The following is a 17,310-nucleotide window of genomic DNA, read 5'->3' as shown; positions in this document are numbered from 1 at the left end:
TCCAGAAAACTAAGAAGAAGGAGTGACTTTAGCTAACAACACCGAGATAACTGATGGACACATTTTATTCACTTTGGATTTGATGAGAGAAGTTGAATGGGAGTCTATGGAGCCGGAGGCTTTTTGGAGCCGACCTCTAGTGGCACTCGCTGGTATTGCAGATGAAGACACTTCTGGATCAGAACCATTTTACAGACCTGGAAGCTACGAACACTTTTATATCCAATCTGGATATAACCTGAATAAACAGCTGACGATACTAGAAGCTTAAAATAAACAGAAAAAGGGAGAATGAATCGTCCGGTAAGATTTCTCCTCCATCGACTTCATCTCTAAAACGGATGATCTCGGCACTTTTCCACTTTTAAATGAACAAACACACACTGAAGTGGCTTCAGGCTGAAAGGAGCCTCTCCGACACACAAACACTGCAGCGGCTGTTCAGCGAGTCCAATCGGTGCGTTTGCGGTTGTTGTTCGGAGCGAAGTGAACGTCCAACCGAGTCAATCATCGGAGCCGGACGCCGTTTCCCTTAAAGTGAAGCGAAAGTCGGTGACGGATGTGACAGTTCGGCCGCGGGGGAGGAGGGAGGGATGCGGTCGGCTTCACCGGTCACACCACGTTAGTTTTAAACCGCGACTGCGGAGCGATAACTTATTAAAGATTCTCCAGAATGGATTCAGATAAAAGTCAAGAGTGAACGAAGGGAAACTCGACTGTCTCGGGGGGGAAATATAACGCGAGTCTGTTAATGTGTAACTATCGACCGGGCAGATCACACCACCTCCTCCCACTGAACTCACAACACAAGCCAAGCATAAAAGAAATATACAACACATTATATAAATGGCGTTACGTTTGTTCGTTTAGCCTCGGCGGCGTCCTCCATCACGGCGAACGCCGCAGACTTTACAATCCTCGTCTCGATAACGCCGAGTTAAGCGTTTTGAGAAACAACAAAACCTGAAATCTTACAGACGCCAATCAACACGTGTCATCGTTTAGTCGGTCGGATTATTTTTGGTTTTCTGCTCCGTTCAATCAGTTTGTCACGCTTTCATTTGCATCGCTGCGCATGATGTCGTCTTATTTCCCTCCTTCAGGCCGGCAGCCGACCTGTCAATCACACAGCATCATCGCAGCAGGCGTCGTCGCGCTGCTTATATCAATAAAAAATAAAGATAAAACCAGATGAAACGCGGGTTCTTGTTTGCCTTCTGGATCCAAACCGTATTCGATGTTCGGTTTGAAATGTGATTCCAATCAAAATTTCTGCAGATGCAGGTGAGCTGAATCTACGGCGACGGAAAGACAGCTGTTACCACGGCGACCAAAGCAGATCGCTCGGCGATATCTGGACGCTCCGAGTAACAGTCTGTCCTGAAGGTCTGATTTGCCTGCAGGATGCAGTAATTCGTTTCCTCTTCCGCATCATTTAAAACTCAACATTTACATGTTTGGATCTTTTGTCTGGACAGAAATGTTAGATGGATTAAAAACAAAAAACATAATTTAAGTAGTTAAAAAAAGAAAAACACTATTTTTCCAAGTAGTTATTAACCTAAAACAAAAAAAGTGCAACAGAAAAACCACCTTATGAACAATGAAAACTCGGTACCACTCGGACCTCCTCTCTCCCCGGACCTCCTGTCTACCAGGACCTCCTCTCTCCCCGGACCTCCTCTCTCACCAGGACCTCCTCTCTCCCCGGACCTCCTCTCTCACCGGACCTCCTCTCTCACCGGACCTCCTCTCTACCAGGACCTCCTGTCTACCAGGACCTCCTCTCTCACCGGACCTCCTCTCTCACCAGACCTCCTCTCTACCAGGACCTCCTCTCTCACCGGACCTCCTCTCTCACCGGACCTCCTGTCTCCCCGGACCTCCTCTCTACCAGGACCTCCTCTCTCCCCGGACCTCCTCTCTACCAGGACCTCCTCTCTCACCGGACCTCCTCTCTCACCAGACCTCCTCTCTACCAGGACCTCCTCTCTACCAGGACCTCCTCTCTACCAGGACCTCCTCTCTCACCGGACCTCCTGTCTACCAGGACCTCCTCTCTACCCGGACCTCCTCTCTACCCGGACCTCCCCCCCTTCCGGTGAAAGCAGACTAAATCTTAGAGCTCATCCATTAAACAGAGGGCGACCTGTGATTACAGTAGGAGAGCAAAGGATGTTTGTTTTCAACACCTTCAGATTTTACCAGCTTCCAAGAAGCTAAACAGTCAAAAACCGGTTTGGCTTCATAACAGAAGGTGAATCACCGGAGACAGTTTACAGCTGGCGGCTCGATCGGGATGGTTCGAGGGTAAAACAAGAAATAAAAGCTGCGTTACCTGTCAGGTCTTCTTCCTGCGTGTGTCAGCTGATCTTATCACGGGGGAGGGAGGGAAGGGGGAAGGAGGAGGTGCAAAGTTCACTGTTCAGCTGCTTATCTGTCTCCTCTATGTCTCCTCTATGTGTTGGGCCCGAGCAGCTGACTGGTCTCCATTTGTCTTCCCTCCAGTGGGACTGAACTCACAACACAAACTTTCTTTCCTTCCTTTTTCTCCTCTCAAAGCAAAAACAGCAGATTCTCTTTCTTCCTTTAACTTGTTGCATGTTGCTGTAGCTCCGCCCCCCCTCCCTCCCTCCTGGCTGTGGGAGGGATGTGTGGAGGGGGGAGAGAGAAACTCCCCACTAGGTTTTGATACTTTACAAGGCTGAAGGTGTCCCAGATTAGCACACATACCTGGCACTGCAGGGAGGAGGAGGGGGGCGGAGCCACAACATTCACAAGCTCTGCTCACCTGAGAGGGGGGAGGCGGCGGTGGGGAAAAAAAAATCTCAATAAAATCAAACGCCCTCATTCACCACGAGGAGGAATTATGAGCGATGCGGGGAAAAATACGAGAGCAAAAACAAACGACTGCAGTAAAAAGTATTTTCCGTCAGATTGAAGATGAATTGAAAGCAGAGTTTTTAAAGTCGGGATCTCTTCCTGTTCTTCTGTTCTCGTCCCGAAGTGACTTCACACTGAATCACAAACGCACAAAGCTGCTGCCGCTGCACGCTGACTAACTTCTCTGGCAGCAAACCGGCCCGGCGTCGTCACGGCAGGTGTTTCACATCAGGAGGAAAGTCACAGTAACGTGGGAGGTTTTATTCTTCTTTTCTCTTCGGATTATTTGTATTGTGAAACATGAATAACACATTAATAGAGTGTTTGTTTGTTTTTCAGATAAAAAAAAAAAAAGAATCCTAACAGAAGAAGAATATGTTGAAAATAAAAAAACACAAACAACCCCCCCCCCCACCACCCTATCCTTCCCGCCTCCACAGCGCCACCTAGGAGTGATGAATTAAATGCTTATTATAAATGGAAGTGAATACATTTTGATTACTGAATAAACAAGTTCAATAAATACATATTTCTGTGATGTGCAGCCTGATTGATTATCATTAAAGGAAGTGAGTTTTCATTTATCAGGTCTGGCTTGAAAAACCCAGAATAACCCGGAAGGGATCAGGTCCTATCTGGGTTTCTTCTGATTTTAAATAAAATGAGAATTTTGCAAAACTATAATTTGGTCTCTCCGACTAGTTTCCATTAACAGCTACACTTTTTATTCTCAAGGATTTTCTGTGCAGCTCTTCTTCTTTAAATCCTTTTCCTTCCCCTCTATGTATATGTACGTATATATCAGCGAATTACGTTTCACAGATTTGGTCTCCGTCTTCATGAAGACGTACTCGACCTCCGGACGCTTAATTCCAACAGACATTCTTCAGCTAATAATAAATCTGTGATTCAGCTGTACATCTCAGAGCTGCTCCCCGTGGAGGAAAATACGACCTGCCGGAGGAGGTGGATCTGAGACGATGTCAATTTAGGATTAATTCATGATTAATTAACAGCTGCTAATATTTAGATTTGTTGAAGTTTATATTAAAATAAAGCAGCTGATCTCAGAGTCCGTCCGTGTGCTGTTGAGGCTTGTGAGGTTAAAGGTCAAAGGTCACAGCGAACGCTGCCGACGCCGCGTTGGAGGTCAGAGTTCGTCCGAGCCGCTCGTTATCTCGGCAGCTGCTTTTAAACTGGAGTTCGGTCCGATCGTTCGATCCGACGCCGTGTTTATTCTACACGAAAGATATCTGCTCAGCTCAGTCTGAAGAGAATTTTTTTTTTTTTAAATGACATTTTAGTGTGTGTGTGTGTGTGTGTGTGTGTGTGTGTGTGTGTGTGTGTGTGTGTGTGTGTGTGTGTGTGTGTGTGTGTGTGTGTGTATTCATGCTGGTCAGGATGCTCCTCTGTGTTTGTTCCAGACTGGACAGCAGGGCAGCAGATGGCCCCGCCCACCGCGGCGCCGCCGACACACGCTTCGCACACGGTAAACACGCAGGTGGGACTCGTACTACGGCAGGAAGCTCCACGCTGGGTCGCTACGCACACATGCACACACTCTCTCTCTCTCTCTCTCTCTCTCTCTCAGCATGAATCAACTTACGCATAAGACCACCAGTTGACCAACAAAGGTCTTTGTTGTCATGCAGATTAAAATAACACACACACACACACACACACACGCACACGCACACACACACACACACACTTCTTGCAGCTCATTAACTGAATGGCTGCCCTCATCAGCAACTAGACTGACAATAATCACATCACTGTGCAAGCAGAAATTTAGCATGTGTGTGTGTGTGTGTGTGTGTGTGTGTGTGTGTGTGTGTGTGTGTGTGTGTGTGTGTGTGTGTGTGTGTGTGTGTGTGTGTAAAAGCAGCCAGGCCACCACTGTTAGCTGAACTATTAAACCCATCAGAGATATTCGGTAACAAATCTCCATCAGAACCATCAAACAGACGGTTTCAGTTTCACCGGTCGACAGAAAAAAGGCTTCGTGAATCGTCTCTTACTCGCTCCGCCGGCGCGCCTCCATCCCATCAGGTAGGAAGAGTTTGATTGTTGACACGATGCAGCCATGGGTGACTGGAGGCAGAAAAAACAACAACATGTTAACGGACAACTGTCTTTGGAGTCGGAGCTTAACGTTGACATGGGTTTATTTTTTTTGCACCGTCAGCAGAAACGAGGCGCGCTGATTTCAACGTTATTCAGATGTTTGAAATATTCAACCGACGGAAGCACACGAGGAGTCACCATGTGTGTGTGTGTGTGTGTGTGTGTGTGTGTGTGTGTGTGTGTGTGTGTGTGTGTGTGTGTGTGTGTGTGTGTGTGTGTGTGTGTGTGTGTGTGTGTGTGTGTGTGTGTGTGTGTGAGCGTTGCTTGTATTTTTCCTCCACATATGCACACCAGCATCCCAGTTCTGGTTCAAAGACATTCCAACATGAAGGCAGAAGGAGGCAGCGATTTAACCCCTGAACCTCCGAGCGGCGTCCGTCCACCATCTTCCATCTCCCGACTACACGCTAAACAACGGTCGCGGTATCAGGGGCAGCTCTCAAACTCACAAACGAGAAACCGTCTTTAAGGTTCCCGGGTCTCGAACCGTCAGGCAAAAAGTTAATAACGTGTTTAGTCTGCAATTTTTAAGATTTCGTCCGTCGCCATCTTGCTATTTTGGAGCAGGAAGTGACCATATTTGGGCGAGCTGTGAGAAAGGAGCCAGCGGTGGATCTGACTGATCTGATTGGAAACCATGACGACACTACGTCCCGCCCACCGATAGCTGTAATGTGACTGCACCACAGACCTGTCAATCAAACAGGACACGCCCCTAAAAACGTGTCTTTCTGAGGGCTAATATCTAATTAATGATGGAAATATAACAACTAAAACAAAATGTAAATGTATAAACAATCACGCCTTATTTTTAACAAATTTATGGAGATTTTATCTTTTTTTTTTATAATCCAATTCAAATCGGAGGTTTCAGGAGATTACTAATTTATTTTCATTCTGCAGTAAGTATTTATTTCACTCCTATTATTTGATGATGTCATTGAGTGTATTTCCATAGAACCGTTTTCAGACTGATGTGTCGGTTTTATGTGTTTAAAGTCAGGTTTTCTGGAGTATTTGTGGAGCAGCGATGTTCACGGATTAACCCGACACCATGATCTCATGTAAATAAGGTCCGACGCAGCTTGAATTCTGCCGCTGGTCTCCGGCGGCGCAAGTGGAGCTGAAAATCTGACCCATATACGTGCTCTCTGCTCTGCGCGTGTGAACAGTAGGTCGGTCTCAACAAACCGAGCCCCGAAGCGTCGGTCAGGTGGAGTTATTTCAGGATCGGATGTCATCACGAAGGAAGAGGAAAAAAACAACGTGCGAGTGCGATCGTACCTTTGCGCGTGTTCTCGGTGACGTCGACGCCGAACTGGATGATGTCGCCGGAGAGCACCTCGCAGGGCGGACTCTCCTCCGAGCCGCGACTCAACCTCTGGCTGTTGATGAACGTCCCGTTGCTGCTTTTGGTGTCCTGCAGGTAGAACTGGAAAAAGACAAAAACACAAATGAACACAAACCCGGCGAGAACAAACGGATTCAAAACAACACGTACGTGAAACTGAAGTTTAAAATCTTTAACCTTGTAAAAAAAAACAACAACAAAAAAAACTATTTTTTAGGCCTCTGCTCATAAATTGCAGAGCCATAATAAAAAGAGTAAATCTCTGCAACCACAAGGTCTATTTGAATAACGTTGGTGTAATAATAAAGGGAACAACTGTGAGATTTGTTCAGGTGTGTAAATATCACTAAATATGTCCATATTTTAATAATAGTTTTGCCAAGTCTTCTCCCCGGACCCCAATTGTACTACTATATATAAACAGCATCGTTGTTATGGCGACGCCACATCGAACTTCCGTGATGTCGGCGTCAACACAAACACACAAACAAGAGAGGCGATGGCAGTTCTGGTATTTTTGCAATTTTGATTTTCAATGAATGAAGCTCGGCAAGTTGACAGCGTTGAGTTTGTGCACGATGTCCCGACCAATCAGAGGCCAGGTCACCTTTTAGTATCGGCTCAGCTCACCTTGAACATCAATGAAGGTGACACCAAAATAAAAAGTACTACTTACAACTTTTAAACAATCGAAAACCAGAAACAATATAAAAAAAAAAATAGCGTTGAGCAGCTGGTTCACAGCAGGAGGGGGAAAAAAAAAAGTGACTGATGTTGTTGCTAAGGGCAACACTGACGGACGTCCATCACCAACAAGATCTTCTTCTCTTCTTCCTGTTATCCTGTGTCAAAATATCCTCGTCAGCTTTTTTACACTATTCAACCGAAACACATCTTTTAAGAACAATAAAGGTGATCTATGAGGAAAATGGTTTGCTTTCTTTTGCAGTTAATATATCCAGTGTTTCCCGACTATTGTCTGCAAGAAACAAAAGGTACTCATAGAACCGCAGTTACGTCCAGTAACTACTATATTTTTTATTTTGTGATGTATTTGATCCTCCATTCTCAACTGCATCCCAACTTTTCTCTCGTCAGCACTCAGAGCTGCGTGACTGATTTTAATCTGGAAATACACAAAGACTCAGATACAGCGACATTTCATCCCATTTAAAGACACAGACTTGCAGCGGGAATCCACGAGGACGACGACGACAACAACAACAACGATAGGAAAACACAAACAGCAACTTTAACAGCTGTTGCAGTCGTATATGATTCAGGAGACCAATCTGATCTGTCTGTCCTTCCAGGAGTTTCATTCATCAGCTCTCAGCTCTTCCTCATGACTGAAAAGCACTGAGTGTCCTCCTACCAGAGAGAGAGGAGACTCGGACTCAACAGTGAGGAGAGGAGAAGGAGGAGGAGGAGGAGGAGGAGAGGGTAATAAAAACAAGAAGCAGGGAAAGAGAGACTGACTGCTTCACGTCGCTGTTTATCCGACTGCAGTGTGCTACGAAAACTACCAATTCACAGCTCATGATAAGGACACACACAGGCACGCACACACACTTACCTCCTGTCCCCATGGTAACCTGGAGACAGCGAGGGAGGGACCTAACTATAGAGCTTTTCACCCAGCAACAACACACACACGGACACACACTCTCCATCTATACATCACATATGGCTCAGACAGACAGACAGACAGACAGACACACACAGTCACACACACACACACACACACACACACACAATCCACCTGCCAGCAGCAGACGGCCGGTTCACCCATTTCTCATTTTGTCTTTGACGCCTTCCTTTTTAATAAAACACCTGCTCGACTCTTTGATTGTTTCAGTAAATAATAAAGTGATGACGGCGATGAAGAAGTCGAACGGCAACACGGCATGAAATACGTCCTTCCTCGGTTTGAACGGGAGGAAGACACCGGTAAACTGGTGAATTTAATCGATCCGTCGGGACGGTTCAGGTTCTGCCGTCGGTCAGCGTTTTATTTCCCAAACTAACACTTAAACCTTCTCAATCATACACACACAAAAAAAAAAAAACTTTTTATTTCCACAAAACAAATGTGAATTAAAGAATTAACTTCCAGCAGCGGTCAGTTATTCTGAAGTCAATGCTTCAATTCGGGAAAATGTGACGTCACTTGTTCTTTAGCACCGAAAGTAAAACTGGTACCGACAACAGCGACGTACAGAAAGATATAAAACGGGTTCAGCAACAGAACAGAAAACAAAAGACTCGTGTGTGGAAAGCTTTTTAAAAGGATCATTTTTCCGACGTGTGAACGATCACATGAACGCACCACTTCCCGCCCTTTGGACGATGTTCCCCCCACGAGCACAGCGTTTCTCTGGGAAACACTGCATCCCTTCATCCCTCGTTGTCCTCCTCTCTTTTCACTCCCTCCGTCTCCTCCTTCATTAGTGTAACCTCCGCCTTCCACGAACCGTCAGCGGGCGGGCGGCACAACAACCATTTAAACAGTCAGCAGGTCGGCACATGACACCAGTTTGGTTGGACACACACACACACACACACACACACACACACACACACACACACACACACACACACACACGCACGCACACGCACACACGCACACGCATACACACGCTAATCAAGAGAAAGTCACAATCACTTGACAGATAATTTCTCTCAAATTCACAACTTACTTCCATCTGAGAAAAGGGGGAAAAAATATATTTTCCTAAGTGCAGAATAAAATAAAATAAATAAATGAATGCTGTTTTAACTCATAATAAATCTTTAAAGGTTAAATCTAAGTGCCAAATCTGCTCCATCAGAAAATTTTCATTTTAAACAAAATTTTATTTTTATATACTGCCGGGAAGTTGTAATAAATCAGAGCAGCTCTTCAACATGAAGATACGATGAGTTCACTTCATTTGGAAAGATGATAAAACACTTTTTAGGGCAGTCGGGACACATTTTATGACCTTAAGTACAAGAATATGAATATATCACAGAGATGAGACTTTTTTTTGTTCCATTCTACTTTTATATCCTGCGTATATATTGTTCTTGAAGACTAAATCATTTCCATGTGCTCATTTCGAACAGCTTGTATAATTTCAGGTTTACATGGACACAATATTACACGATGTCGGACAGGAAACCACGCAGTCAGAGTAATTTATGACCGTACAGATCAACGAGCGGTTCGCGGTCAACATCGTGGAAGGTCGAACGCTGAACAAAGAGGAAGCCGTTGAAGTTTCTGTTAATTATTCCCGACTGAAAGTATGTGGAGCCTCTTGATGTGGACAGATGACGAGGCCTCAGATCTTCCTCCATATTTGATTCATGAATGAAGCGAGTCAGGGTGGGTGTGATCAATCTGTTGTATTAACACTGTTGTGGAGGCGTTGGACTCCACAGAGAGTAAAATACTATGATGATGATGGAGTTTAACACATTTTTAAACATGCGATTTATTTATTTTTTGCTGGCTTCCTGTGTTTAAATAATTTGCGTTCTCACACGGGTCTTCTGATGCGTCTTTAAAACGCATTTATCTTTATTCCACATTTTAACTCTATTTGTGTTTCATTTTATTTCTTTTCTATATTTCTAAATGTTCCTTTACATGTGAAATTGTTCTCGCTGTAAAGCATTTCTTGCATAAAAGGTGCAAAAAAAAGTTCAGTATTATTATTATTATTATCATAACCAAATTTTTTTTATGTGCCAGTTGATCCAAATACTGAATTTCCTTGTTGAATTATTTTATGAACTTAGACGAGAAGACGTGTCGGCATGATGCAGAGACATTCAGGGTTCTCCGGTAGCGCGACAGAGTGGAGCGTCTTCACTTAGAAATGATCTTTGGCAGAGCAGAGAGGATTTAAACTTTTGGCGGACCACCAAGTTATTTACAGAATAAACATCGTGCCACCAGCTGCGTTTGTAAACTTCAGCGAGCGATGCCGAAACGAGAAGCTTCTCCCCTGGATGTTGTTTTTTGGGCTCGTTGCTATTGACGACGGGTGATGGGAGCTCAGCTAGTCGACCAATCGATCAAAACAACGTCTTCGCGTTCAGCAGAGTAAAACAAGAGGATCAGATTTTAAACTTCAGATCAGCGTCGGGAGCTTCAGACTGTTTGGAACAACTCACGTGGTCTCTGGCGGCTCTCAGAGCCACCGGCGCCGCAAAGTTGTGTTTTAAAGCGCGCCGAAACGGACCGTTTTAGTGCCGCTGAGCCGTCTGTCTCCTGAGATTTTCCCTCATCCCGAGACGCTGACATGTTAAGCTGGCGGAGATCTCGCAGGTTACGACGCACGTCTGGAAAAAAAACTAAAAAAAGGGGCTGCAGATGGAGAGTTTTGTTGGTTCCCGGCTGACTGAAGTCTGGACTCCTGCCACCGTTTCTAAAAGAGGCCGTTAGCTGCTGCTGCTGCCGCTCAGAGCGGTTTTATTTTTTAATCTGCGAGCATATTCCTGCAGGCGGCACGTGTGCGGTTGGTTTCTGGAAAGATTTCAGCGACAAGCCAACGAAACACACTTTTAAAACAAAACCTCATCGATTTCTTTTTATAGTCAAACACGGAGCTGTTAGAACAGAAAGCAGCTGATTATCGGATCGGTCGAAGGACGGAAAGTTAAACAGTCGACCCGTCAAACTCCAAAAGTCAAATTCCATGAATGAAAATTCACGACTTATAATGAACAGAAAAACAGCTGAGAAGACGAGAAAACTACGTATTATTTTATCCACATCGATTTACAAAACTCGCTGGTATTCCCGACCTACAGGAACCCTGTCATGAACTATTTAAGTCGTTAACAAAGCAAAAAAAATTAAATGTGAGATTTAGTTTCTCTGCTTTTATTTTTATCAACGCAACATTTTGTGCTTTTGAACTAAAAAACAAGACGTTTGATGGTTTAACTGCAAGTTTTTAAAAAATGTACGGTTTGTATTTGAGTAGTTTTGACCAAGATGTCCTTGAAGGAAGCTGAATAATCGATCTAATAATAATAATAATAATAATAATTATCTATATAGTTAATAAATATCTACTCATCCTGTAAACGTTGAGGGGAAACATCTTAATCATTAACAGGTTCCCTTTTAGATCAACTGTGACTCTATTCATCAAACAGCTGCTTGCTTAGCTTAGAAGCAAATATTTGTTTCGGTTGTTTTTTTCTGATCAGTTTAAACTCTAACAGTAAAAACCCTGATATTAACCAGATCAATCACGCTGCTGATTAAATATTGAGTTTTCCAGAGAGGAAACTGCTGATTTTCAAAGCTCTTGTTGTCCGATGATGTATCGTAGATTCTGGCGGCGACTCGGACCCGTGAAGGAACGCACGGTGTCGACAGCTTCCTCCTTCCTGTGTGAGGAAGTGTCGAAAGGACCGAGAGTCGGTCGGAGGGAGTTTCATCACAACGCAGAGACGACCGCTTTCACCTGTCGACCGGACGAGTTCACAAACAGCCGACATGTTCGTTCTTCTGACATCATCCACCTCTGTGTGTGTGTGTGTGTGTGTGTGTGTGTGTGTGTGTGTGTGTGTGTGTGTGTGTGTGTGTGTGTGTGTGTGTGTGTGTGTGTGTGTGTGTGTGTGTGTGTGGTAACATAACCTTTCACCCGGCACAAACACCGCCCGATGTTCGTCTGAATTACCTGAAACTAAGAATTCACACGTGCATGTGTCCAAACCCGGATCGATGTTGAACACGGTGACCTCGACCAGAACGGCGTCGCAGAGGCAAAAAAATAAAAAATAAAAATCACTACAACGGTGGCAACTGTGTAAAACCACCATTTTAATCCAAATATTTTCTCCTTAAATGTAAAAAAATAAATATAAAGCTGCTCTACCAGATAAACAAGGAACGTAAAGTGGACCTGAAATTCTTCTAAAGAGTAGAAACAAACACAGCTTGTTAGCAACCATTTTTAAAGACAAGTACAGCACCTAACTGAGCGATGAAGTTTAAAACCAGCAGCAGGAAGTGCCGAGGTGTGTTTTTCCCACCTGGATATTCCCCCTCCGGTCGCAGGCTGCTACACGCTGGCTGGTATTTTACACCTGCGTCAGACCGCGAGGCTTCGAGCCGATAAAAAAAACATTCATTCGTGGTTACATTACTGTCTGCCCCCCCCCCCCTCCAACCCCCACACACATTCTTCCCAGCTCTAAATCCTGCATGGAGAGAGGGAGAGCGAGCTGAGCGAACATGACGACGGCCTGGTGACATCCAGGGAAACATCCAGGACGGGAGGAGACAAATTTAGCTCCGACGTCGAATCACACCGCTGCAAACGCTGCAGGCAGCAGGATGTACACTCACCGGGGGGGCGGGACGGGGTGTGTAAAACAAATAATACTACATTTTACCTTCTAAAGTTTGAGTTGAAAACTTGAAGAAATTTAAAGCACCCTCAAAGGGTGGTTAATTAATTCATTTTAAAAAAGCCTTTGATCGGTCGTGGCTGTTCTATCATAGTGAGAAAAAACACAGGCCTTCATAAGGGCAGCTACAAATAATATATGTGTTGGTTGGTGATCACATGACCCGTATGGACCAATGAGCTGTCACTCAGTTCAAGGGGGGTCCGGTCGAGATACATGATGACACGGACTAGAAACCAAATGCAGATATTCATCAAAAATCTTAACAATCTCTTAATAGATTAACATTTAAACATCAAGTAAGATTTAAACTGACACAATTTCCCCCAAAAAAAACAATACACAAAGGTCGGAAAAATTCGGTCAATGCGAAAGTGCCTTAAAAGTTGCAATACCACCGAGTGCCACTAGAGGTCGACTCCAAAAAGCCTCCATAGACTCCCATTCAACTTGATGACATGCAAAGTCAGTACATTTCATCTGGTGGTCCTTCTGAAAATAATCCCGTCATTCAATTTAAAAAATAAGCTGTTTTTAGGGGCTTGTACCCCAGTCAGGTTACAGCTGTCGGCGGGCGGGACGTAGTATCTTCAGGTTTCCAATCAGATCGACTTTGCAGGAGAAAAACTTTGCATCTCCAAATTGAGAAGCTACGGTGAAAGAAATCCAACACTGACAGCCTTTTATGGCCCGAGTCAGATCACTAACTCTTATTAGTCATCATAATCATAGTCTGTCTTTTTTTTTTCTTCCATTGAATGTAAACTTTTAGCGCAGCAACATATAATCGATCAAAACAAACAGCTATGAACGGAACATATGCGCCGATGAAAAAAAAAACAACCCACGTAATCACAACATCTCTGATCAACCTAAGGACTTTTTTTTTCAGTTACAGAGGAAGGAAGAAGTACGAAAAACCACAAGCGACAGCGCTGATGTCTCATCTGAATATTTCCCTGTTTGTCTGAGGAGATGACTGACTGGTCATCACACCGGCCAGCGAGCCGTCTGATTGGCTGGATCTCAGCCAAGCCAGTTTACAACTCGTCTCCACGCAGGTGAAAAACTGCAGAGCAGCGAAGCCGTTAGGAGGATGAAGAGTAAACATGTGACAACCGTTTTAAGACCTTTTGGTAGTTTCAGTTGCAGAGCGACGCTCCGATTAACACCGACCTGCCTCAAACTCTGTTTCAACATGATGTCAGAGCAAAGTGAAACTAGGTATGAACTAAAACTGCAGACTCATGTCACGAACTATGTTCCTTCTGCAAGAGGAACCTGCAGTTATGAGGTAGCGGTTAGGCAACGCAGGTCTACGGGCTTCATTCCTCATGTTAGTTCAGTATTTTCAAACGCTGCGTATTTTGCATTTGTGTATTTGTCATAATTATACTCTAAACACATGACTGACCACTATTTATGTACAACAAAAAAATTACAGTAAAGCCTGAACCAGACTGAATATTGACCTAAAAAAGAAAAAAGAAAAGGCCAATACCCTTGTAATGCCTAAGTTATCATGTTATAAACAATAAATCTTACCGACAGGCAACATATAAATTAAATATGATTAAAAGGGAAACTTTAAAAGTCAAATATAATTATTTATTTATGTAATTATCAAGACTCCTCTGTCACAGGCACTTTATTTAAAATGTGACAATTTAATTGATACGAAGTAATATTTATTAGGCCTGAAAACATATATATCACATAAAATCAATTTCTGCATCACTGAGAGCGGCAGGAAAATATTGGATGCACCAACTTTATGTGCTGCTGCATTTAAATGACAAAAGTTTGGCACTTCAAAGTATAAAAAGTCGGTTCAACACTGGTAAATCTCTCTTATATGATCGGTCTACGTCAGCGCTGCAAATTATTTGTAGGTCAATCAGTGTCCAAGTTAAGTCCATTAAAAGTCAACTAAACTAGCAGCAGCACAGCCACGAAAAAAAATCCCTGTGGTGATAAAACGGTAACCAAAATAACTAATCCTCCGTTTCTATGAAGAATATATTCGTGCCGATAACTCGGTGTGTGTCCGTGTGTTGGTCAAACCGTGTGTGTGTGCGGCGTTTATCCCTGATGAGAGGAAAGCATGACGCTGCTGGTCCCGTTATAAATAGCTCATCCTGTGTGTGTGTGTGTGGACTCAGACACAGACTCAGACTCACACACACACACACACACACACACACACACACACACACACACACACACACACACACACACACACACACACACACACACACACTCGAGGTATTTCAAAGTCCCTGAATGCCACATAGCTGGGTAATCCCATGGCTGTCTCGGCCTGCTCAACCTGTTCCACAGAGAAACGACGACAGATGCTCCAACGCACTGATTTGATCTCAGACCTGTGGAGTTTTAAGGAAAATAACAGGTTGGTTCCCCCCAGATAAAAAAAAAGGATTTAGTGTCACCCTAGACCGGACTTAAAGATCTGCATCAGTCGGGGGGCTGAGTTTATGTGTTTATGAGTTTATGAGTTTAGCGCCACAACCTGTAAACTATTTTCACCCTCTGTTGTGTTAAATGTTCAACAAACTGGCAGAAAATAACCTCATGAGACACATAATGTAATAAAAACAAAGCTCACGAGACGGACAGAACGTTGATAAACTGCTCTCGTACTCAGTATATTTTTGATTTAGCACCCAGCTGTGAGGTCGAGCGCTCGGTAAACTTGGGATGTTTAAATCAAATGCTCCAGGTCGTGTTTCAGGATAAAATAAGACCATTTAATACAAACAACTCCAATATGAAGCGATTTGGTTTGAAAGCTGAGATTTTGTTACGAGGACGACACGCCAACCTTCCCGGGTTGTTCAGGGTAGAAACAGAAAACAAAGCGCAGCGAGTATCGTTACCGCAAACAGGTTGTGAGAAGTCGCAGTGATGGAAACTTCCACTTCATCTCCACGTAGTTCAGACATGTTTGTTTGTACCGGATTCATTCAGGTTCACGATTACAGGAGCAGTTTTTCATGCCTCGTGTGACGCCTGTTGATTGGACAGGTTTTCTGTTGACTGTCTTCCACCAGGATATGATTTCAATTAAAACTCGTATTTCTTTTTTTTGTTCATGCTTTCCCAGCTTAGAGGAACCGTATCTGGTCCTTCATCCCCCCACTGAGTTTTTGGCAAACTCCTGTGCTTGATTGGGATTATGATTTACCGTCAACGCCACAGTTTCCACATCCAAACACGCAGAACTTGAACGCACCGTTAAACCAACTGATTCCATTATAAATTGAGCAGATCAGTTGTTTGTTAGTTTTTAAGGGTGCGTTTTAACCGGAAACCTTTTTTTGCCTATTTGTGGAGATAATCTTCATAATGCCATCAGAGAGGATTGCCTGCTTTAGAAAGTTGGATTAACAATCAAAGTATTTCATTTTGGCCATTCATTAAAAAAAAAAAAAAAAGTGTAAGAGGATTTCCACCAGCTTGGAGGGAAGTCGTCTTACCTTGCCGGTCTTGTGGTCGAACCACACCAGGGCGTGGTTCCTGGACAGCACCTTGCAGTCGAAGGTGGCGTTGTTCTGGGCCGGTCGGCACCGAGCCACCGACCTGCCGATCTTGACCGGCTCATCCAGGTACACATGCCGCTCCTGGAACGGGTGCGAGTTGGGTCGGCAGGCGAACACGGCCAGCGCTGAAGGCATTGATTTCGGCTTGAGAGTGTTACTCCAACCAGAGACGACGGGCAAGTTTTCTTGATCCAGAGTGGCGGGTTTCTGTTCGCGATCCCCGACGAATAATCTACTATATCTGCGGCCTAGAAACGTAGGCAGAATCACGTTAGTCCTCGAAAAACCTTCTAGGCACTAACTAATAAACATCGTCCGCCGCGCACAGCTCGGGCTGCGACGCTTCCCCCAACAAAACTCTGCAAAACAATGGAAATGATCAAAACAAACCGACAGGTGTAAAAAAGACAAGACATTCCCCCTTTTCTCTGACTCGAACCACCAAAGCTACATAACGACTCTTCTATCTGACAGCAGGCACTATGTCCAGACCGGGGTGCCGTGTGTCAGGACGTACATGACTGAGTATAGCACTGACAGCCCCCCACGTCCATCAAACCGCTCCGGCGCCGAGGCAAAGTCGAGGGAGACCTGCTTTGACTCCCACTGGTTTGATCTCCGGGCCCACGAGCCAGGCAGCAGCAGCAGCACGCCAATAACACAACCGGCTGATCAACGCAGACCAACGGTCTCCGTGATGATCGTTTCAGGGCGGATTAAAGAATTATTGCGCGCTTTTTGAGCCGTGTTGTCCCGCCTGGACAAGAAACACAGAAACACCCGGAACGTGCAGCCGGTCGGTGAAGTGTCATCTACCACCTCCAGCAGCCCGGGTTGGATCCGAGGGACCCGGTCGCCCTGATACAGGGGCGGTGGTGGGGGGTGGGGGGGGCCCGGTGGTGAGGGGGGGACCTTTAGCGGGCTGCCTCACGTCACCACTCCCTCCGGTCAACACCGGACAGGGTCGCTAAC

At 44.7% G+C, this 17,310-nt stretch overlaps 1 protein-coding gene across 8 annotated transcripts in view; it reads right to left on the bottom strand.

Moving 5' to 3' along the window:
• The window catches only part of slmapa (sarcolemma associated protein a), a 39,180-nt gene that overhangs the window by 21,327 nt on the left and 543 nt on the right, over window positions 1-17,310 (bottom strand). For 7 of the 8 annotated variants that reach the window (XM_069712616.1, XM_069712617.1, XM_069712618.1 and 4 more), the window contains exons 1-3: window positions 16,276-17,153; window positions 6,295-6,442; window positions 4,905-4,977 (exon numbers count right to left, since the gene is read on the bottom strand). In XM_069712616.1, the coding sequence (XP_069568717.1) occupies window positions 4,905-4,977; window positions 6,295-6,442; window positions 16,276-16,473 (419 nt within the window). In that variant the 5' untranslated portion in view covers window positions 16,474-17,153. Of the gene's footprint in view, window positions 1-4,904; window positions 4,978-6,294; window positions 6,443-16,275; window positions 17,154-17,310 lie in introns of those variants that run through there. The other variant, XM_069712620.1, reaches the window with a different exon arrangement.

This window comes from Brachyistius frenatus, unplaced genomic scaffold, assembly GCF_029030835.1.
Source record: "Brachyistius frenatus isolate BFR_SWC_R1_liver_20210118 unplaced genomic scaffold, ASM2903083v1 Contig_111, whole genome shotgun sequence".
NCBI classification, from domain to species: domain Eukaryota; kingdom Metazoa; phylum Chordata; class Actinopteri; family Embiotocidae; genus Brachyistius; species Brachyistius frenatus.
This window is presented reverse-complemented; position numbering and strand designations above follow the sequence as displayed.